Here is a 22347-nt window from a genome sequence, read left to right as displayed (position 1 = left end):
GTTGTCGGTTAAACAAGGACATTAGGGAACAATTTACAAATGGGTAACATTCTCAATGTGCCCTTTGGAATAAAGGGATGGCTTTAAGTTATCTGTAGCTGGCATTTGCAGTGGGATTTTCTTTTCTAACCGAAATTCCTTTGCCCGAGATTTGACTACTCCCGCTCAGGGGTGACGCGGCATTCCTGTTAGCGGTGGGAATGGCGACCTCGGTGCTCACGGACGCGGGTGGAGGTGAGACGAGTCCCCTGCCCGTGGGCCTAGGACAGGGCGCGTGCTGCGAGCCAGCCTTGCCAGCCACCCACACCGGCGGTTCCCATTCCTTCCCGCCTCCCTCCGCTCGCGGCTGGCCCTCGGCGGCTCAGGCCCAGGCCCAAGTGGTAGGCACACGCACCCGAACTGCCTCTCTGCAAAACACGAGACACGTGAACTCAGAAGGTAAAGGGACCTCTGCTTGTTCTGGTCAGTGCGCGTTCAGGGGGGAAACTGAGGCTTGGCACGAGGCGTGCCCACACTGCAAGGAGAGGCTCCCGAGGGAACCGTCTGGGGAGCCCAGGCCCAGCTCTCCCACGTGCAGACGGGGTGCTCAGCCGGCATGGCGAGGCTGGCCTCCTCAGCCTTCCCCGCCCGTGAGAGAGAGCGCCAGGTGTGATCGCAGCGACAGCGACGAGGTGCCATTGCTCCCAGGGGCTTCGCTGCCACATCTGCTTCCCCCACGTCACTGTAGGTGGCTGCCTTTGTGGGTCACAGTTGTCCTTGAAGGAGAAGATCCGGGTCGGAAGAGTGCTTTGGCGGGCGATGACCGAGAACTTGCTCCAGCCACTCGACAGACACCTCGGTACAACTTCTCGGTTGCGGTCATTTCAGCTCCTCTTGGGTTTTGATGGTACCTCTTCCTCTGCCGCTTTTTGCCTCACTCTTGCTGCTCGCCCCACCCCCCACCTCTGGCCCTGGCTCTCCTGGGGCTGCTCCAGGAATTCTGGGTTCTCCCAAGGCATCAGCGAGGCAGGGGGTGGTGCTTCGTGCTGTTGACGTAGGGGTGCGGACACAGAAAGCCCACCAGCCAGAATCCAGGACTTGGAGTTGAAACCAGTCGAAACCGAAAGCAAAAGTCCCCTTTCCAGCCCCTGGAGGGGATCTTTCTCATCAATACTTTGGTATTTTCCTTTTAAATAAAAAATTCCATTGCAAGGGTTTTGTTTTGTTTTGTTTTCCTCTATAGGCAGGGGTCTCAAAGTGCAACATCCTCGGGAACTGTGCGGGGAGGAAGGGCTGGGATGGAGAACGGAGGCTGGGTGGAAAGTGGGGGGCAGCGAGGGGGGGGCAAGCCACCAAAAAGATATTCTTGCAGTCTAGTTCCCTGAAAAAAAACCTGCCACAATAAATAATGAGATTTCAAAATGAAAACACCCGATAAGAGGAATGGAAATTCATGCTGATAAATAGCTCCTTATTCTTTAAATATGCATCTGGTCATATAGGTACGTATATGTCTATACGCACGCTCGTATCTATGCACACGCACACACATACGGACTGCACATGTGTCCCGGGGAACGGGCGCTTGGTGGCGCTGGTACACCCGCAGGCAGCTCCCGGCGGTGGGCGGTCCGGGCTGGGCATCCTTCCAGGCCCTGCAGGGCTCTCCCTAGGGTGCCGCCGAGCTCCCAGCGAACGTGAACGGGCCCCTGCCCCACCACACAGCCCAGACAGCGACCCGTCTGGCGGAGCTGTAGTGTCCGTTAAAAAAAAAATGCTTCGATAGAAAAAAGGGAAACACAGCTCTTGTCACTCTCTAGTTTCTCCCTCTTCGTCTTCAGTCCCGGGTAGGAAGCCTTGGATGGATCGGCTTCCCGCAAGCGCCGTCGGGGCACCATCCTCCTTGCAGGCCTGCGCCATCCCGCCCGAGCGCGCGTGCGTGTGGTGTGCGCGTGCCGAGAGCGGGTCCCCTAGAGGGACGTCTCCACGCTGTGGAGCGGGCTCCCAGGTCTGGAAGAAAACACTGACGAGGTAGCTGACTTGGTGCCGTGCGTGGTCAGGTAGATGCCGCTGTCTATGGCGTTGTTGTTCTGGTTGGGGGACGGGGGCGGGGGGGCCCGCAGGCGCTCCTCGTTCTCGTCCACGTCCGTGTCATCGATGAGTGGGATGTTGTGGGTGTAGTCATTGATCAGAAACTCGGGCGTCGCCATGAAGTTATGGATGGAGGTCTTGGATTCCGGTTTCTCCAGGCCTTCATAGAGCGAGCTACGGAACGCTTTCACCACCCGGATCTGGAGTGGAAGGTGCAAGGACAGGGGCGCGAGGGGGGGAGCAGGAAGACAGGGAAGGGAGAAAGGATGGAGGGAAGGAGGAGGGGAGGAAGGAAGGAGGGGAGGAAGGAGGGAGGGAAGGAAGGAAGGAGGGAAAGAAGGAGGGAAGGAAGGAGGGAGGGAAGGGGGGAGGGAAGGAGGGAGGGAAGGGGGGAGGGAAGGAGGGAAAGAAGCAGGGAAGAAAGGAGGAAAGAAGGAGGGAAGGAAGGAGGAGAGGAAGGAAGGAGGGAAGGAAGGAAGGAGGGAAGGAAGGAAGGAGGGAAGGAAGGAAGGAAGGAAGGAAGGAAGGAAGGAAGGAAGGAAGGAGATAGTCAATGGCTGGCTAATGCTGGCAAATTCCACCCACACCAATAGCACAAGGTCACCGCTGACAAATAGCCATCCATTGGAATGGAACAACAGGCAGCTCTGTGTGGTTGCAGTAAGGGTGTTCAGGTTTGGGGCTATGTCTCATCAACTGATCCATATGCGGGACAAAGGGCAGTAGCTTTCTCTAGGCTGACCTGTGCACATATTTTGGAACTCACGAGTGGCAAATGCCTGGGACTCTTAGCTGTTAACCCCCTTTCCCAGCTCCAGGAGCGGGCAGGACTGGCTTAGGTGGCCCCCGGGCCCTCTGCCAAATCTGAATTCCAACTTGGTAGAACAAAAAGATGATTCGAAAAAGGGAGAACGGTAGAGAGTGGACTCCCCACTTTCTCTTACCAGAAAGTCTCAAGAACTTTCTGGTAAGAGAAAGTCCCCAGCCTGTGGTCACATTGCCAGCCTTCCTCAAATGGGTCACCCTCCCCAGCTTCTCTATAGATCTCTTCCTCTCTCCCGCCAGCTCTCGGAACTGTAACCAGCACGAACCGTGCCCGGACCCACGTGGCCATCAGTCTTCCTGGCTACTTTTGTGTCTCCATCTCGGGGCCACTCAACACAGCTGACCGCCCCGCTTCCTGGAAAGCCCTCCTGGTTTCCCTGACACTGCCACCGCGTGACCCTCCTCCTACCTCCCTGACTGCTCTGGCCCTGTCTCCTCCACTTCTCCTTCCTCTGTCCCATGGTGCCCGAGAGCCCCGGCCTGGCACCGGTCCTCCTCCCCTCTATTCAAACGCCCAGGCCCACCTCTTCGCCGGGGACTCATCTGGCTACAGTCAGAGACTGTGGCCCCGGCGTCTCCTCAGAGCTCCAGGCGCGAGAGCCTGCCGGTCTCCCATCTGGAGGCATCCAAGACTGAAAATGGCCCCGCTTTGAATTCGCACCCACCAAGCCTATCCTGCTGGGAGGCCCCGACCCACCGAGATGGTTCCTCAAGCCTCCTTACAACCCTCCTGGCCTGTGGCTGATGGGGTGGTCATTTCCCTTCAAGGACTTCTGCCTGTGCGTCTCCTGTCCTTGTTCTTGGCTGCTCCACTGGCATTTGCAGACCTCAGATCAGCATAACTCCCCGCAGGGAAGCACATCCCACAATGCCCTGATCCCTGGCTACCGTGGCCCTCGGCCCCAGCTGGGCTCAGCCACCCCCTACAGGCTCGTGCTCCCAGAATTACCCCGTCGTCTCTTCAGTCCCACCTGCACTTAGATGCGTGCTCAAATATCCTCACAGAGCTGCTGCCTCTCTTTGTTCCCTCCCTGGCCCCCCACCCTGGGCTCCCTCTGGGTTCTAGAAGCCAGAGTCGACCTCTGTTGGGCAGAGGGAAGGCCTCTGCAGGGCCCCGCCTGAGCCAGCTGGCCTTGTGCTGAGATGGGGAAGCCAGCTCCTTCCTATGTGAGTGGCTGGACACAACATCGGTTGTAACATCATTTCCAGGTCAAAGGTTCCAGGATTTGGTTTTCTTGGCTTAGACGAGGTGTCGGCAAGCTGGGGCCCAAGGGCTAACCCTGGCCCTCGGCTTGGGTTTATAAATACAATTTTACTGGCACACAACTACGCCCATTCATTTCTGCATGGTTCGTGGGGGTCTTCGAGATCATAGGACAGATTTGGGTAGTGGCGACAGAGACCTGGCTTGCAAAGTAAAAATGATTACTCTAAGGTCCTATATAGGAGAAGTTTGCTGCCCCCTAGTTTAGACCACGAATCACACCGCTGACAATGAGTCTCCTTCAACCCTCCAGCGTCTGGAACCCAGGACTGTCACTGCTTGGCCAAGCACAATTTAAATCAATTTAAACCAGTTGAATCTCAGTCATTTGAGTGCAAAAATAATCAGCCAAAGAGCTCTGTAAAATTGGAATTTTCTAACTCCAGATCTTAAGTCTGGTTAGGATTTTCTTCGAATTTGGTGAAGTCACATCTTTTGGATTACAGATGGCCAACTATTTGCACTCAGTTCCTTAGTTCCCCCAGACTGGCTCCTGAGAAAGGGCTAACACAGAAATTGAGGTGAGCATCATTTGACGTTTTTAATGAAAAGAAATAGAATTCAGTTTTTGGAGTCACGGCAGATGTGGACTCATTATTTGGGCCTTTCCTGGTGCCAGAACTATGGGAGAGCTACCAGGACGTTTATTGCGGCTACCTGGCGGTGGTGGAGAAAGGAGAGTAAGCTGGATCCCACTGCCCTTGACCCTGGGGGCCTTTGTGGTAAGTTTTCCTGCAATGATCTGATGACCTGGGCTACACTCTTTCCTCTAGCTGAGCTCCTCCCCTCATTTGGATCTGGGTCAAGTGATCAGGCCAGAGCCCTGCTGAGACCCATCCCAGGTCTCCCTGCACCTGGCTGAACTCCATCGTCTCTGCCCAAAAAGGGCAGCCAGCCCTTCCCTCTTCAGCTTCTGCGGCTCTGGAATGTTCCTTCAGGGTGCTCCTCCCAGGTATAACCAGACTCACTTTAATGACTGTCTTGTCGCTAGCCTTGTTTGCGGCCTATCAACAGAGTGCGGCCTCGAGCAGTCACTCAATCACCAACAGGGGGTGCCAGGGCCGCTGGCCAAACTCACGGTTGGGGCTCTTGGGGCTCCTGGCCTCCCGAGTCTCTTCTGGCCTTCCTACAGGTCCCACTTCCCCGCCTTCCCATCCTGGGCTGTTAACAAGTCACTGGTATTGGTGTTACGATGGGGTGTTTTCAGGCCACCCAACACTGAAGAACACAGTCACTTCCTGGGACACTGGTTTGGTGACAGCCAGAAGTGTCGAAGAGAGGCCTGCCCTAGAGACCCGAGGTCACCCACGGGGGCTTGACCACATCGCCACAGCCGACTTCAGGACCGCTCACCAAGAGCGACCACGGCTGAGCGGAAACGGTGCCCTTCCCCTCAGGCTGCCTCAGGCTACTCTCCCGACCTGGGACCGACCGTCAGGTCACCTCTCCATCTCTACCACTCCCAAGGGGACCTTGCCACCCTCAAGGCTGTCAGTGCCACCGACAGCCCACACGCTGCAGTGACACCATATCTCCCCTTTGAACCACCTCCGCCTATGGCTGCGGCCAGCGTGCACCCCTTCCCAGCATGCACTGCTCCACCTCCCCTGGGATGGCCGAGGGCTCTACCGGACTGAAGGAGGCTCAGGAGGGCCCTCGGCCTTGGCCCCGTCAGCCCTGGTCTTCCGGTTCTAGTGCCGGGCTCCTTCGAAACCACAGAGGCACCTCGACCCCCGACCCCCGACCCCCGACCCCAGCCTCCTACAGCAGCATGCCCCATGGCCCCCAGCCCCCCAACCCCTTCACGGCGGAGGCCCCTCTACCTCCACTGCTGTTGCCACACCTGCAGGGCCCTGGGGGCCCCTTGGGACTCAAGCCCCCAAGGGCGGAGACTCCGACTGCCTGGGCTCTTGATCTCTCCCTGGCTCTTGCCTGTGTGGCTGCCATCCCCGGGGTGCCTTGCAGCCTCCCTCCTCTCCGACTATTGAGTCAGGCCCTGCCCTCCCAGCCTGGCTGGTGTCGGGACTCCGAGCATCACAGCAGGTGAAGGAGCTGCCCTGGGTCCACTCCGTGCAGTGTGGGAATTCGCTGAACTGAACCCCCCGAAACTCCATTTTGCTGAGGGCTAATCTGAAAGTAAAAGACGTGAAAGCACTTTCCAGTAAACGTGACTCCTAGGGCTACAGCCAAGGTGCCTGGGAAGGCCGAGGAGGATCAGGTCGGGCTGGGGCTGGAGGGCTCTCCCGTACCTTCCTGTCTCACCCCAACCGAGACCCCGCCCCCCGCCAATTTCCTGACATCCGAGAGCCGGCCGGCTTGCTCCTGCACTGCCTGGGTACCCCGCCCCGGGCCCTGCACCCACTCACGGATGTTGCCTCCTCCCTCCACTAGCGTACTCATTTGTCTCTCTTAAAAGAGACCCTGTCTTGGCGCCGCGGTCCCCTCTAGATGCTGGCAATGGCCGCTTCTCGCCTCACCCCCTGCTCCCCAGGTACCTCCCCAGCTGGGCACCCAGCACTCCCCATGCCACATCCCCGCTTCCTGGCTGGGTACGGGTGTGCAGGGTCTCCGTCCGCCCCCACCCCCCTCACATCTGGGGGCCCCAGGGCTCATCTTGGGACCTTTTCTCTTCATCTACACCAGCACACTTCCCAGGTGCTCGAATCTGCCGTGGCCCTAAGTTCCATCTGTCTTCTAATGAGTGCCGCGTCCCTATCTCCAGACTGGGGGCTCCGGCTGCTACTTTAGCTTCACCCGCCCCACGCCTCCTCCCTGGTCTTCCTGCCAGTGCCCTTGACCTCTACCGTCTATTCTCGGCGTGGCGGCCCAAGCAATCTTTTCAAATAAGAGCCCGAACAAGTCACGTCCTCCACTGGTCTAAACCCTTCTGTAGCCGCACCTCCTGCAAAGTCAGGGCCTGCCTCGGGCCGTTTTCTTTCTCATCCTTCTTTTCCAGCCTCAGCTTCTTGGCTCTTCCGTGAAGAACACTGGCACACCCCTGCCTCAGGGCCTGTGCACAAGCTCTTCCCCACTGAGCCTCAAGGCTCCCCCTCGCCCTCCGTCTCCTTGCCGTAGCCCCCTGAAGACAGGGCTCCGTCTGATTCACGAGCTCCCCAGCTCCCAGCACCCAGCACAGCGCCTGCACCCAGCAAGGGCTCAGTGAGTGGGCAACCCTGCCGAAAGTCTTCTCCAGCAACGTTACACCTGCCCTTTCGCCTGCCTAGACTGTTCTGCCAGACTGTCCTGTGCTGGCTTTTTCTCTTTATTCAGAACCCGGCTCACACATACATCCTTCTAGAAGCTGTCCCGGACACTTAGCATAAGCTTACTTCTCTGTTCCTTGCTGTCCGCCGCCCGCCCCGACATGTGAGTGCTGGCCTGCCTTCACCTGAACCGTGAGCTCCACTAGTGGGGACAGGGCGGGTGATGGCCCAAACTCACAGCGCCACGCCAGCCACATAGAGCCAAAGCAGAAGGGATGCTTATGTCAGACTCTGCAACAGCACTATGCTACTGATGGATGCTTGGGGTGCGAGCAGAGGGGCTGAAGGTCAAGGCTGAAAGTGGGGCAAAGTGGATGGACTCCGCTTTTGTTTTGACCTTCAATCGCTCGAGTTTGCAATGCAGGTGGTGATGGGGGCAGAGTAGGGATGCGAACACTGGGAGGCAAGGGGAGGCCTGAGGGAGCACCCGCCCCATTAAAGAAATGCACAAAGGGAATGAAAAGAAAAGAAGAGAAGAGAAAAACAAAAGCAAAGGCTCCAGAACGATGATGACAACAGTAACAACAGAAACTGCCTTTGACAACCTTCTGGCCTTTTCTCCTCTGTGCTGTGGGACAAGCAGGCCCCAGATGGGGAGGGGTCCTCATGCTCTCCGCCCTCCACTTCTGTCTCACTGCTGCTCCTGCAAAGCCCTCCCGCCCACCCCCTGCCCGCCACATGCTTGATGGACATGCCCGTCTCTGTGCCAGCCACTAATCCAGAACCTTCTGTGGGAGGGAGGGGACTTTCTGCTCTCCTGGCATTCAAGCTCTGGGTTTATGGCAAACTCTGAGCAGAGCAGCTGGGGAGAGCCAGGGGAACTGCTTTCCAAGTACTTTGGGGTTCCCAGGTCCCAAACCATCCCTGCAGGCATGAGGGTGAATCGTGACTTGAAAGCGACACAAAGAGGAGTGGGGCGACATACCCACAGTTGAAGAGGAAGGTTCCCTTTCCTCACCAAGGAATTAAGAAACTTGAACTCCAGAGCCGGCCCTCCCACTGATGGACCGGACCCCAAACCAAAGGCGGGGCTCTGTGTATGTGAGCAAGTCAGACATGCTAGCGGCTGGCAACTTTCGCGAAGGTCACCTCCCATCCTGTGTGCGTGCATCTGTGCCCAGGACTGGGAGAGTCCAGACTCACGCTGCCGATGTCAACAAGCCGTGGCACTGAGGTGACCCAGGTACGGTGGGTCCCCGGCCTTTCGGGGGGTGGGCCTTGCCTCTCATCCTGGCCGTGGCCAGGTGCAGGGCCTCAAAGAAGTCTCTTGAGCTCCCTGGGCCCTAGCCCCCAGCCCCGGGAGTCGGCCTGGAAGTGCCCACTGGGGAGGGCCTAGGAGCAGGGGTCCTGGGGTCTGCCTTGGGCTGCGAGCTGGCTGGTACTGTATGAATTGCCTGGAAGGTCCTTCCCTGGGGTGGGGCCCATGCTTGCAGGAAGGGCTCGTGCAGGACAGGGTGATACCAGTCCTAGTGTGGAAACAACACTGTCAAATAGCTGAGAAGAAATGCCAGTACACCGTCCCCAGAAACCCAAGGGGAGAGAGAGACTTGGCTTGAAATGGACGGACTGCCTGAGAAAGGAGCAAACTCCAGCAGACGAAGCTGTGCTCGCTTTGCGGGGCTCCTTCCTCTATGGGGCTGGCTCGATTCCTCGGGCCCCAGAAGGGCGTGTGCAAGGAAATCGTGGGGGCTTACCCGGCATCAGCATTGCCAAGTTGGATGCAAGGCTTTCATGTTGCAAAGGCAATTAAAATAAAGCAACTGCTATGATCTCTTTCGGGCTAGGTTCATCCGAACTAAAGAGCCCTGAGGGAGCTCTTCAAGGCCACAAGTGACCAAACTCACTGCCCGCCTCCGCGCCTTCCGCCCGGCTGGGTCAGGAGCCGTATCGTGAAGCACTGTAGCAATACACGTTCGAGTATAGAGACCCAGTGCTGCTGCAGGGGACAGGCTTTGGAAAGTGTGGCTGGGGAGGTGGGGGGGGGGGTGGCTAGGGTGTGTCCGTGTCTCCGCTCACACCTGGAGGCAGCCTTCTGGCGCCCGGCTTGCTGCTGGGTAGTAAACGTGGGTGAACCCTATATACCATCTGGGGCCGTGGCTTGGACCCTCACACGCAGCCAGGGTGTGACACCGAGCCTCTGGCATTAGTGTGTGAGCGGGGAGGAGCTGGGGTGACCGGCATCCCAGCAGGGGATAGGATTTCCCTCCCGGCTGGTTTCCTTAAGACCGAAAGCGGTTATTAACGGATGCGCTTTCTGGAGCCACTCACAGGGGCTGGCCTCCAGCCCACGGCTGAGGTCCCGTGAAATGAGGTGGACGCCATGGAGGGCAGATGCCACACCCCAGGTTGAGAATGAGCATCGTGTGTGGCTCAGGGAGGGCGGCTGGGTGCGGGAAGCCTGGGGGGGGGGGGCGGGGTCAGAGGTCGGCTAGAAGGTTGAGGGGGTGAGGCTGTGGGTGTGCTGAACTCCGAGGGTCTCTGCGTCTCTAACTCTCCCTGGTCACCCCTCTAGGGGCTCTCCTTTCCCTCTGGCCCCGGGGACATTCTCTGGCCGCCTCTGGCCTGGGTGCCATGTGCTGGGACCCGTGTCAGTGAGCGCCGTCACCTATCACTGTGGCCCTCGGGCTCTTTGTACACAACCTGCACTGGGCCTTCTAAGGCCCGGAGGGCCTCAGGTTCTCAGTGGAAGTGCTGTCAGACCAGAGGCCTTGCTCCAGCATGTGGGATAAGGGCCAGGCTGGCCGGGCGGTGGGTGATAGGAGATGTCCCATCAGAGCTGGGGTTCTGCTCAGGAAAACCCTGTAGCCTGCACCCACAGCACCTTCTACAATGCTCGGCTAGGAGCTCTGCTGTGGTCTGTGCCTCGCCTTCCTTCCGGTGAGTTCCAAGAGAGGGTGGGGACCTGCGTCTAGTCACTTTTTTCGCCGCCGCCACCACCGGGCCTTTCCCTGATTTGCACAATGAAGGTGCTGGGCTTAATGGTTTCTCTAGGCCCTCAGAGAGTTCCAAACGAATCTGCCACGCAGTGGTGATGGCAGGAGGTGGTGTTGGTTGGTGGCTTCCAGAAGCAGGCATGTCCCCTGGTGTTGCCTGGTCCTCCGACCAGCATCTTCCTCCACAGTGGGGTCCTTTCTGAGGTGCTGCTGCTCAACTGGGATGGGCTGGGACATTGGGATCCCCTTGCTATCACACCAGCACCCTCCTCAGACAGGCACTAGTTAGATGCCCCTGGAGTAGCTCAGGACCAGGGGGAGGGGTGGTGTCTTTCGCACTGTTCTTACCAGGCACTGCTGGGCTCCCAGAGGTGGGAAGACGGGGGTGACAGATGGCTGCAGAAGGAAGGAAGGTGCTAGGAAGAGGAGAGAAAGAGGCTCCCACCAGGGAGGAAGCCCAAGGAATCCAGAGGGAGTCAAGAGACAGCAGGCCTCGCCAGGATCCCGGAGGGGAGGCCCAGGCTGGCCCTGGAGCAGAACAAGGCCAGAGGTGTGGAGAAGGCCCGAGGGGCATGAGGAGTGGGGGCTGTGTCGGCTGCCTCCCCTGCCTCAAGTCAACAGACAGATGGACGGACAGACAGACAGAGAGGAAGTACAGACAGAGATGGCAAAGAAACACGTGGAAAAAAGTCACGGGTGAGGGAGGGACAGGGGCAGGTCAGTATGTGCCCCTTCGGCAGACCACGCCCCCTCTTGTCCCTTCATTTCCAGGAAGAACGTGCGCTGTCCTAGCCTCGCCCTAGCTGGTGCGCCCCGGGGAGGCTGAGTACCGTTTCTGTCCTCGGTTGACTGGAGGTAGCTGGGCCCCGTGCAGACTTGTCTGGGTGGACTGGTAGCGAGACCCTTCTGGGACAAGGCTGGAGCTTTCCAGCCTGTCTGTGATGGCTGTTGGCCAATGTCTGTGGCCCGGGTGGGGGGCCCAGTGAGTGTGCAAGGGAGCCGGAGGTGTGTGTGGCCTGTGGTTTGGGGGTGGGGTGTGTGCGTGCACGCACATGTACGTGCTGTTTCCGAAGGGGACCACATGGTCCAGCGGGGTCTGGTGCGGCCCACATCCCTTCCTTAAAGGGCAGAGTGGCCTGAAACGACAGTTTGAGCAAGAGGAGGGATGCCCCCCCACTGGGGACCTCTCACCAGTTCCTAAAAAAAAAAAAAAAAGCGAAGAAAATGCAAAAAGAAGAAAAGAGAAAAGACAAGACAAAAGGCAAAAGGCAAAGAGAAGAAATCAAGCAAAAAGAAAAATGCCAGAGTCTGGTGAGGGAAAAAGGCACGGTTAACAGCTCCCGTCCGTGGGGAAGTGATGTGTTCACGGAGGTGAGAGTTGCCGGGTTTCACTGGAAGGAAAGGAAAGAGGTAGCATGGAACCATCCCAGCAGGGGCTCTGGGCCCATACTTGAAAGTTTACTGCTTGGTTTTTGAGATGAGTCTGTTACAAAAGCAGGTGGCCGTGGCCGGGAGCAGAGACGTTCCCTGCATTCTCTCTCATTAGGGAAACCATGGGGCGGTGGGTTCTAAGAGCTTTCCCTTCGTCTTTGTAAAAGGATACCAGCAAACACGGAAGTTTCTATCTCTTTACGACAGCCCCTGGGTTCTCTTGAAAACGTGACCAGCATGGTGGGAACGTTTCACTGGAACATGTAGGAAGGAATCTACCTGTCCCGGCTTCTTGGAGGAAGGAGGAGAGAGAATGTGGACCAGACCACGTTAAGACCTTCCAATCCTGACGCCTGTTTGGAAAGAGCAAAGGTGCCTTGGGAACAAAAGGGACACGTGGCAGAGTGCGGGCTGGGGGTGTGAGGATGACTCCTGTCTGAGGAACCCCTCAGACACCTCGCATACGGGCAGCTCAGGGCCAAGGCCTACAGGGCAGGGCAGGTAGCACCCGAGCAGAAGCAGTCGGCCACCACTGAGCCCACCTGGGGACACGTGACAGCGGCCTCCCGAAGCCCACCTCAGGTGCACTGCCTTTGGAAACCACCTCCAGGAGAGTTCTGGAAGCTGTCAGTTTAGTCCCAAGTAGGTGGGCCGGATTATTCTGTTGCGAACGATGCCGGAAAGGCACTCGCCTCCCCCTGCGGCCCTGCGAGGCGGTCCCGAGCCTCCCTTTGGCTGCCCCGCAGAACACCGACCAAGGCCCCATCCTGCCACCGGACGCCACCCGAAGCGGCCCAAGTTCGTGAAGAACCATTGGCAGATGCAGACAAGTTCAAGAAAAGCAAACCAACGACAGGAGGAACGAACAGCGAACAACCAAACAAGGCAAAGAACAGAAGGTCCGGCAGGGCCATGGATTCAGTACATTTCATAAGAGGATATGGCTTTGGAGACACACACCGTCTGGGCGGAAAGGACTGGACGGGGAAAAAAGAGAAGGAAGAGTTGGGGAGGCTTTTGCTCCCCCAGAGATGCCATTTATGAGAGAAAAGGGGACTCAAGACTCACTCCCAGCGGCACTGGTGGGATTGGCAGCAGAGAGAATTACGTGAGTAGGGGTAGAAAGATTGGTTACGTCATGGAGCTGGCTGAGGACTGAAGACCGCCGGCGCACAGCACCCTGAAATGAACCGCTTCTCTTGAAGGTACTCACTACCTCCATCTGTGGGAGAGAAAATGAGATAAAGTTTGGCTTGCACTGCGGTCCCGGCTACCGCACGGGGGTGGGGTTGGGTGAGGGCAGGGGCCACACTGGGGACACGAATGGTGACAGGAGGCGGCATCTAGGCCGCCCCGCCCCCTTGGAGCTGACAGCGCTTCGGACGGGGCCGTGGTCACGTGGTCACGGCCGGGGCCAGCCTCCGTGTCCTCCACCGAGAGAGGGTTTGCTGAGCAAATGATTAGCACTCAGAAGACCGGGAGGGCGGGGGGGGGGGGGGGCGCGCGGCAAGCCTTTGCAGAAAGAGCCACTCGCAGTCACCAGCCGCTCTTTGCGAGCCACTTGTCAACAAATACCTGGGTCTGGCAGTCCTTTGAGATCCCAGATCACTGGTTCTGCACCCCCTTTTCTGCCCCGATATACCTGAGGGGTAGGACTCGCTCCACTCCCCGCTCCCGTTAGGACAAGGCTCCCTGTGGCAGTGCTCGTGGTTGGTGCCGGGACCGGGGCCTTCCCCGAATGCCCTTTGTTTACGTTGCTCTAAGCAACAGACGCTTACTGCTTCTCTGCCCTGCCCTGCCCTGCCCGGAGGCTCAATCTCTTCAGAGTGATGGAGGCGGGCGCCCCTGGGGGAGCCTCCGTGAAAGGAAAGGATTTAAAATGCAAAAGCACTTGCTTTCTTTTATCAGACTCCTTTCTGCAGAGCCACAGGCCCGGCAGGAGGGAGAGCAAAGAGACTGGAGTGTCCCGGGAGCAGAGATGGCTTTTATTTGCAGCCCCCTCCCCCTTAGGCTTCCTAGGGGTCAAAAGGGATGTGGGTCTATGGGAAATGACAACCATGGGGTGAACTCACTAGGAGTCCTAGTGTCTTCTGACTTCCCGACCCCCATCTCTGACTGGCGAGCGGGCCTGGGGGTGACTCAGACCTGAGACCTGTGACTGAGTGACCACAGTGAATGTTTCCCCATCCGGAGACCGTGTGCCTACGTTCTGGGAGGGCAGGCCAACGTGGCACACCTTTGGTTGCCCCTTTGGGAATGCCTTCCGGGGGTGGGGGTGGGGTGGGGAGATGGGTGTGTGTGCAGATCTTTGGCCTTAGAAGGTGGATCTGATTTCTGGAAAGTGCCATACAGTTCACTGAATGACGTGAGCGGCAAAGCAAATGTGTAGTCCTGGAGCCTGGAGCCCACTGGCTGCCTACTCGGGGCCCAGAGCAGGAGGCCCTGTGCCACACCCAAGCCCTGCGGTGGCTTTGTGGTGGCCCCTAGGCTCGGCAGGGAGTCTGACCCGGGGCCAGGCTTCTGGGAAGAAGGCAGCTTGAGTGCTCGCACATGAAGATGTGCATCATTTCAAGCCCTACACGCGCGGTGGAAAAAGACTTTTGTCCCATACTCTGCCCCCGAGCTCCCTCCTCCCCCCTGCCCCCCCCCCCCCCGCTCCCAACACACCCTGCTCGTGAGCAGGGCGACCTCACTGCCAGGGCTGAGACCCGTGCGTAACGCACACTGAGTGGCCACAGGGGGCTGGCACAGTGTGTCTAGTGTGCCCCGATGACCTGAAGGAAGATGGCCCGTGATGTGATGCACTCTTAACTGCAGCCAGGGCGATGAGGCAAGGAAAAGATGTCTTTTCTGCCTCTGATTGGACCCCTCTCCTCACGGTGTCCGGATGGGATGACGGTGTCAATCAAAATACCTCACAATTGCCCCCCCCCGCCCCCCAAAACCCAGTTGCTGCTGAAGCTTCTCGTTGGTTTATAATGGAATGTGAAATGGACCACGTCGTGAGTGCTTCGAGAAGCTCCGTGTTCTGGGTTTCAAGGACTCTTTTTGATGCCGGAATGACCCCCCTGTCTGGTGCAGTAATATGTTAGTATGGAATGGCGGTGAGAGCAGGTAGCAGGTTACAAAATGCCTTCACTTAGCAAAGCTGTGCTGGCCCCCAAACCCTGCAGCTCTGTTGTTTGCAAAATCCAGAAATCTAGGCATGTCTCCCTTGGCTGGGGGCACCTACACGCTGGGGCGCTTTATGTCTGTCCTTCAAGCAAGTATTTTGAATCAAAAAGAACAGATGCTCTTAAAAAGTTAGCTCAAGTAGCGGATTGGCTTAGCATTCTTGAGGAGGGTGGTGAATCGGATGTGACAAAGGGACGATCCTGTGGAGCAGTGAGGGGCTCTCTGGAAAGGACACGGAATATGCTAGGGCATGGGGGAGGGACGCTGTCACTGGGTGACCTTGGGCAAGTCCCTTCTCTCTGGGCGCCCCCCCCCCCACTGCATCATGTTTGAAGTAGGGACCTACTGGCCAGTGTCTACTTGGGCAGTGACTCCCAGGCTCTGACTGAGGAGACCCGCCCGACCGGCCAGGAAGCGGTGGCAGGACTCAGAGCCCACAGGCGCACGGAAGGCACAGACACACACCAGTCGGGCACCACTGAGCTCCCCCCCCACCGCCCCCCGCCATGCCTCAGGCTGGGCAGGGGCTGTCCCAGCTGCCAGCAGAAGGGCCACTACCTCGGGCTCACGGGTGTCAGGCTCCAGGCTCCGCAGCGCACCTGGGCCTAAGACATTCTTGCCTGGCCGCGCTGGCTTAGGGGCTTGGGGCGCAAAGGGGAATGGGACTCCTGCTTCTCCCCTGGAGAAGCCCCTTGCATCCCCGGGGAGCTCCTTAAACCGGACTTATTTGGGGCCACCTCACCCAGCCCTACGATATCCCAAGCCCTGGGGGCAGCCCAGGAGTCTGCAGCTTTGGAAAGTTCCCTGGGGCATTCTGCTCCTCACTGATTCCAGTGCCCTGGGCACGCGGGGGCCTACGGGGGCGGGAGAGAGTGGTGGTCTCTGCGCTGCTGCCGGATGAGGGGGGCCCCCGAGGGAACACAGCGGCAGCTGGGGAGGCCTGGGGCCCAGATCGTGGCCGGCATGGAGGCACAGCGAGTGCACATCTGGAAAAGCAGCAGGGGTTACAAGGGACACAGGGTGTGTGGGGTGATGCCAAGAGGCAGGGGCCTGAAGGCCATGGTCAGGACTCTGGACTTGACCCTTAAGACCAGAAGAGAGGCTACACTGGCCACGGCGGGGCAGGGGGCAAGCTAGCTGAATGAAGGTGGGAGCAGCGGGCAGGAGGCTGAGAGCTTGTGGCTGGAGCTGAGGCCGGGGCCTGCGGAAGAAAGAAGTAGGGGGCCCTGAGGCTGAGCCCCGGGAGACTTCTGGGGACCGTATGGGAATAGCAGGCAAGCTGTGTGTATGGGGAGCCTCAGGCCGGGGGCAGGGTAGGCACCGGCTGCCGAGGGCGCTTTGGGTGGGGTGCGTGAAAGATTCCTTGGGATGAGCTTGTGGTGATGTGTGACAGGCTGGAGGCAGACACAGGGCAGAGGTGTGGTCTGAAGCCATTCCCCAGGCCCAGGGGCCCGCGGCAGGAGTGCGGGGCCGGGCAGGGCTACGTGTAGGGTAGTGGCCTTCCCGTTGGTGGGACCCCCAGGAGGAGAAGCAGGGGGGCTGGGGGTCCTGGACAGCACGTGGAGAAAGGTCAGAGGCGGGGCTTTGGGAAGCACGGGAAGGGCAGAGAGTGACAGGTGTCACTGGGGGCTGGGGAGGCAGCAGGGAGACTACTCCGGGCAGATACTGGTGACTAGGCCGGGAGGATGGGGGGCAGGGGTGGCCGGACTGGGGACGTGCTTTCGAGGGGGCGGACCTGAACGGATGGGCCATGCTGCTGCGCCAGCTGTGCGGGGAGACAGGAGGAGCGTCTGGGAGCTGAGGGGCTGAAAGGAGGTTGGCTCAGGGACCGTGGTCTTGGCCAAGCCCACCGTGGACATCTTGGCTCAAGGCATTCAGAGGCTACAGCTGAGGGCTTGACGCGGGACGGAGGGACAGCCCGGTTCCGGGCCCTGTAGGTCGCACAGACCTTGGTGAGAACTGCGTCTGGGACCCTGCGGGCGGAGGCCAGGCTGCGATGCGATCACGAGTGTGAGGAAAGGATGCAGAGAGACAGAGTACAGAACATTCTGGCAAGAAGGCTAGCTGGCAAGGGTTGGGGCAAAGAGCATGGGGCTGCTCTGGCAGACGGGTCTCCTGAAGCCTTCGAAAGTGCCCATGGCTGAGTGGTCATTGTGACTATGTGACTTAGGGATGGAGATGAAGAGAAAGAAGCAACTCCGGGGCCAGAATCAGCTTCCATAGGGCTCGCGATATAACCCAGTGCACGGTGAGCTCACCAAAGGCTGTTTGTAACGGGCATCTGTCTCCTCCCAACAACGTCACCTCCCTGTCACCAGGCTGCTTCCGGCAAATGAGGCAAGGCCCAGCGGCCGTGCAGACAGCGGGTGGCCTGCGCCCCCTCCACCCGACCCCAACAGACAGCCGCTGATCACAACACACGTCTTTAGCCGACACCGGCACCCAGCGCGGGGGAGAGCCGCCTGGGCTCTGACCGAAGCGTCAGAGGTGGGCCGTGTCTGCAGCACCGCAGCCAGCAGGCACATCCGGGGATGGCCCTTGCTCGCCACCCTCTCAAGGCGGGATAGCCAGAGAAGCCAAGCGGCACGGCGGCTTACCTGCGTCTGAATCCGATTGAGGCCCCGGAACCAGAGGATCTGGCCTCTGCGGAGCTCCCGCTCGGCATGGTCGATCTCTTCCTCCCCCTCGGCCAGCTCCTCGTCGGTCATCTCATCCTTTCCCGGCCCGTGCCCTGCTTCCTTCAGGCACTTGAGCTGGCTGGTGGGGATGGTGGCGATGACCTGGGGGGCCAGAGGCGAGGGGTAGCAGGCGCAGGTGGCTGTCAGAGCACAGCTGGTCCTTTTGGGGTAGGAGCTCTGCTGGGGCTGGGGAGGGACCCACACCTCCCGCCTCCCTCTGACAGCTAGTGGGTATGCCCCTTGCACTCCAGTGTTGTGCACCACTGTTTCCTAAACACCCGTTCTCTGTGGGCAGACTGGGGGATGGGATGTCCTTTTCTGGTCCCCGAGGCTGCATGACCAGGAGCGGTCCCCGGGGAGCAGGGCGCGCGGGAGCTGTTGGGGCCAAGGAGCGTTTTCCAGCGAGGGGAGGTCTGGCCTTGGTGCCCCCCCCCCCCGCCCTGCTCCTGAGAGGGGACCGCTAGGCCCCTGGCACATCCTGCCTGACGAGGCGGTCTCAGTTTCCCCGAGGGCCCTGCCGGGCCATCTGCGCTGACAGCGTGATTCCTGGTGGGGCCCCGGCTTCACGTCTGGGGGGCAGAGACTGAGGATCTGAGGTCAGCCACGTGGGCGCCCCGGGCCCACAGGCCCGACCCCCACTGACATCCCCGGTGCTCAGGGAAGCTTCCGTGGAAGCTCACTCCCGGTCTCTCTCGGACCCTGCCCTACATATGCTTGATCTTGGACTTCCAGCTTCCTGAGATGTGACTAAGACGCAGGGCAAAGTGGGTCCTGCACCAATATTCTAGAGCTGCAGAGCAATGCTTTCTGAAGCCTCTTGCGTGCCTGTGGCATGGGCTGCTTCTTCCTCACGTCGTCATTGGGTGCCAGAAGCCTCCCTCTGTGCATGCCTTTAACCGTCAAGGGCTACAGGTGTCTGACTTTCACGTTCTAGCATCTCAAAATATTTCTTCATTTTCCTTGACACTTTCTTTCTGCCCCTTGGAGGATTTAGCACGGTGTGGTCTAGCTTCACATCCGTGAGCGTTTTCCAAGCCGCCCAGTTTTAGGGGACGATTTTGGGCTTCTATCATGGAAAGGGGAGTGCTGGGTGATTTTTGCCGGGGCTTTGTGACATCCCAGACGTGGCCCTTTGCCCTCTCTCTGCTGACAACTGTCGCCTGTGGCCGTGTACCTGAGCCGTGGCCTGGCCCGGGCCTGAGCCCTGCTGTGCTGCCCACCCTGAGCACACCGAACGCTTTCCTAAGCACGGGCTCTGAGGTGCCATGGCCTCCCCCACCCCCGCCACGGCATTGTGTCCGTCCCTGGAAACAGGGAAGGGTCGGGGCTGGGAAAGGTGACGAGGCAGACACTCACCTGTCCCCAGACCAGCTCCCCAACGCCAACGAACAGGCACCAGAGCCACTGCTCCGTGGACAGGGGGCAGCAGCTGAAGGGCTTTCCGCCGAACTGGACGATGACAATCTGCAGGGGTGGGATGGGAGGGAGGCAGGTCAGAGATGGGCCATTGGGTCCTCCCGGCAGATGGGGCTCTGGCCGTGGCTCAGCAGATGAGCCACATCTCCCGCTTCTGTAAACTTGATGCTTTACCGTGTGCCCTGCATGCCTGTGCTGGACACGCCTCATCCCGGGTGCCCCAGTGACATGCCCAGCCAGCCTTGCCTGGGACTCCTGCTGCCTCACTGCCCCTTCCTAGGGAAGAACCCTCCTCCTGGGGGTGAGCTGTTTAAATACAGACCAAGCAATCCCGAGCCCAGGCCACCACCGCCTCCGATACCGTGCTGTCCTTTCTGCCCTAATTCCCCAGGCCAGGGCGCACACAAGCAGAGACGGCGCTACGCCCCCCTGAACCCTGAAATTATTCATAGTCATGAGTCCTCGGCCTGATCGCCTCACCCCAGTTTCTCCCCCAGAAACCACAGTAAAGGCTCCCCCTCTCCCTCTGTGTCCGACCGACTCAGGTGCTTCCCCAGGTGGACCCCTCATGGCGTGGCAGGCCCCCTCCTTTGATCCCTGTGAGGAGCAAACGATCCTGGCCTGTTGTCCTCACCGTACGTCACACTTTCTATGAATACACCCTACTTTTAAAGGCTCAGACTCCCAAAGAGTTGGCTGACCAGCCTGTCCACAGCATGGTGGCAGGCAGAGGCTGATGGTCAGCACTGGGGACAGAAAGTATCCCAAGGGAACCTTCTAGAGTTATGATAGTCCCCCTGCAAGGAATCCAGCGCTGGAAATGGGAGTGGAAGACGCAGAAGGAACTATGAGGAGGCTCGTTCTGAGGAAGGCCCTGGAAGGCTCTCTGGAAGCCAGCAGGGGAGCGCAGAGGGCCTGGGGTCACAAGGCATGCCGGTGGGGCCTGGGACAGCGGGAGGGGCGGAACTGGTTCTGGTTCTGTAAACGGGGATGGGGAGGCCGGTAGTGGGCATGGTCCCCCGCTCCTCGTCTGGTGCCAGTATACGGTCGCCCCCGCCCCCCCCCCCCCCCCGCCTACCTGAATTGCAAAGGTGCCCAGGACGATGGTACAGAAGATGGGGTTGCTGAAGATGCCGTGGAAGACGTTTCGTTCGCCGTGAATCTTGCGGGCGTTGATCTCGTTGAAAAGCTGCATCATGACGAAGGTGTTGAAGATGATGGTGTAGTGCTCTGACGGTGGAGAGTGCAGGGGTGCGTTCCTCCCGCTGTCGATGTCGAAGAAGAGCTCCCCTGCACGTGAGGGGGCACGTGAGGGGGGCGGAGCCCTGGGTGGAGGCAGCTCCCGGCCAGTGTCGCCTGAGGAGCGCCAGGGGGTCTGCGGCAGGGCCACAGGCAGCCCCACCCTGTGGTGACAGGGACCCGGAGGGAAAGTAACGGGTCTCTCCCCACAACACGCGCTCACCCCTGGAGCAGAGGTCTGGCGCAGAAACCCCGGAAGAAGACACCGTGTGCCTGCCGGGTTGAGTGGGGCTGGGCACAGGGTGGGCCAGCCCTCCTCCGCCCTGTCCCTAAGACCGGGCGGCCAGGTGTAGACCGTCAGGCAGGCCATGAGAGAGAGGCTTCTGCTCCCGAGATATCAGAGAAAGGCCCCCCGAGAGGATCCCCAGTAGTGACATTGTGATCCCCACACACCGTCCCTCCTGCCCCTCAGCAAATACTGTCCTGCAAACTGAGCTTCCAATCTGCTCCCGGGAACGCGCCTGCGCCCTCAAGGCCAGGGTTGGTGACATAACGGAGAGACGCCACAAGCAGACAGAGCAACAAACCCACCCCAAGGAAACTGCTGGACAGAGCCAGAGCCCAGCCGGCCCTGGATACCCAACCCACAGCCTCTTTCTCTCGTGCCCCCTTCTTCTGGCTTCCTGACAGTTACTCCTCTCTGCTCCTCCTCCTCTCCCTCCACCCCTCCTTCCTCCTCCTCCTCCTCCTCTTTCTCTTCCTTCCTCTTCCCTTTCCTTCCTCCTTCTCTCCCCCTTCGCCCTCCTTTCCTCTGCCCCTCAGGCCTCTTCTCTGTCTTCCACTCTCTGCCTCACCTTGACTGCTTCTCCCTCTCCTATCTCTCCTATCCCCTCCCTCTCCCTCCACCTGTCTTTCCTGGTCCCCCTCTTCCCACTGTCTGTGGCACAGTGCTCTGCTCGCGATGCCCTGGAGAAATGGCCATAGGGTGAGTGGATGGATGGGGGTGATCTGGGTCTCGGTGAAGGACAGCAGTTTCTCAGAGGCACAGGGGCCTATGACACCTGCACGGGGCACGCACACAGAGAGACAGGCGGGGAGGTGAGCGTGCAGGGGCCCGTGCTGGAAATTTGGTTCATGGGTGCTCATCTGTCTCTTCCACTGGCAAACAGGGCCCGAACCTGTGCGGTCAGCGGCAGGGCAGTGTGGCCCGGGGCCAACCTACCAACGAACAGCAGCGTGAAGATGATGGTGAGCTGGTAGACCGCGTGGCCCAGGATGTTCTTCATCATGGTGCGGGAGATCAGGGGCTTGTCCCGGCCGTATGGTTTCCGTAGCAGCAGTGACTCAGTGGGTGGCTCTGTCGCCAGGGCCAGAGAGGCAAATGTGTCCATGATCAAATTCACCCACAACATCTGCACAGCTTTGAGAGGAGAGTCCTGTCGAGAGGAGGCAGTCACCCTAACATGGGGCCAGAAAGCCCAGTGGCCCACCACTCCAGTGGGAAGAAACTCAGCCTGGGGGCAACGTCACAGGGATTCGTTCTAGTGAAACGCGGCAGATCTGACCTTCCCATCAAAATCTAACATCTCCATCCCTGTGGGAAGGTTAGCAGTGGGTTTTCACTGGGCTTTCGGATTTCCTGCTCTGAAAATGCTGCCAGCCTCCCTTCTCTCACCTGGTGGCAGTGACCTAGAAGGTGTGGTCCAAATTGTCAGCAGGAGATTGACAACCCGTGTGTTATCCCAGACCGTGAAAGTGCTCGACTGGTGGGTACTCTCCTGACCTCCCAGAACTGACAGATCCATAGAGACAGAAAGCAGATGGGTGGGTGTCAGGAGCTGGGGGCACGGTGAGGGGGCAATGACTGCTTAGTGGGCACACAGGTGACAAGAAGGTTGTAGAATGAGTTAGAGGTGGTGGTTGGACAACATTGTTAATGCACCAAAGGCCACTGAATTGTGCACTTTCAAATGGTTACTGCGGTGCAGTTTATGTTATGTGGATTTTATCTCAATTAAAAAACCTTTCAAAGGGAGACAAGTTCTGGACACTCA

General features: G+C 59.1%; 1 protein-coding gene across 7 annotated transcripts in view; it reads right to left on the bottom strand.

The window, feature by feature from the left end:
- Nucleotides 1-702: 702 nt before the first annotated feature.
- The window catches only part of ATP2B3 (ATPase plasma membrane Ca2+ transporting 3), a 43347-nt gene continuing 21702 nt past the window's right edge, over nucleotides 703-22347 (bottom strand). For 2 of the 7 annotated variants that reach the window (XM_032592197.1, XM_032592198.1), the window contains 6 exons: nucleotides 21516-21729; nucleotides 20133-20344; nucleotides 18995-19102; nucleotides 17558-17740; nucleotides 12922-13008; nucleotides 703-2270 (listed from right to left, as the gene is read on the bottom strand). In XM_032592197.1, the coding sequence (XP_032448088.1) occupies nucleotides 1950-2270; nucleotides 12922-13008; nucleotides 17558-17740; nucleotides 18995-19102; nucleotides 20133-20344; nucleotides 21516-21729 (1125 nt within the window). In that variant the 3' untranslated portion in view covers nucleotides 703-1949. Of the gene's footprint in view, nucleotides 2271-12854; nucleotides 13009-17557; nucleotides 17741-18994; nucleotides 19103-20132; nucleotides 20345-21515; nucleotides 21730-22347 lie in introns of all 7 variants that reach the window. The other 5 variants (XM_032592201.1, XM_032592202.1, XM_032592199.1 and 2 more) reach the window with 3 other exon arrangements.

This window comes from Lynx canadensis, chromosome X (assembly GCF_007474595.2).
Source record: "Lynx canadensis isolate LIC74 chromosome X, mLynCan4.pri.v2, whole genome shotgun sequence".
Taxonomy (NCBI): domain Eukaryota; kingdom Metazoa; phylum Chordata; class Mammalia; order Carnivora; family Felidae; genus Lynx; species Lynx canadensis.
Note: the sequence above shows the minus strand (reverse complement) of the source record. Positions and strands in the feature narration are given on the sequence as shown.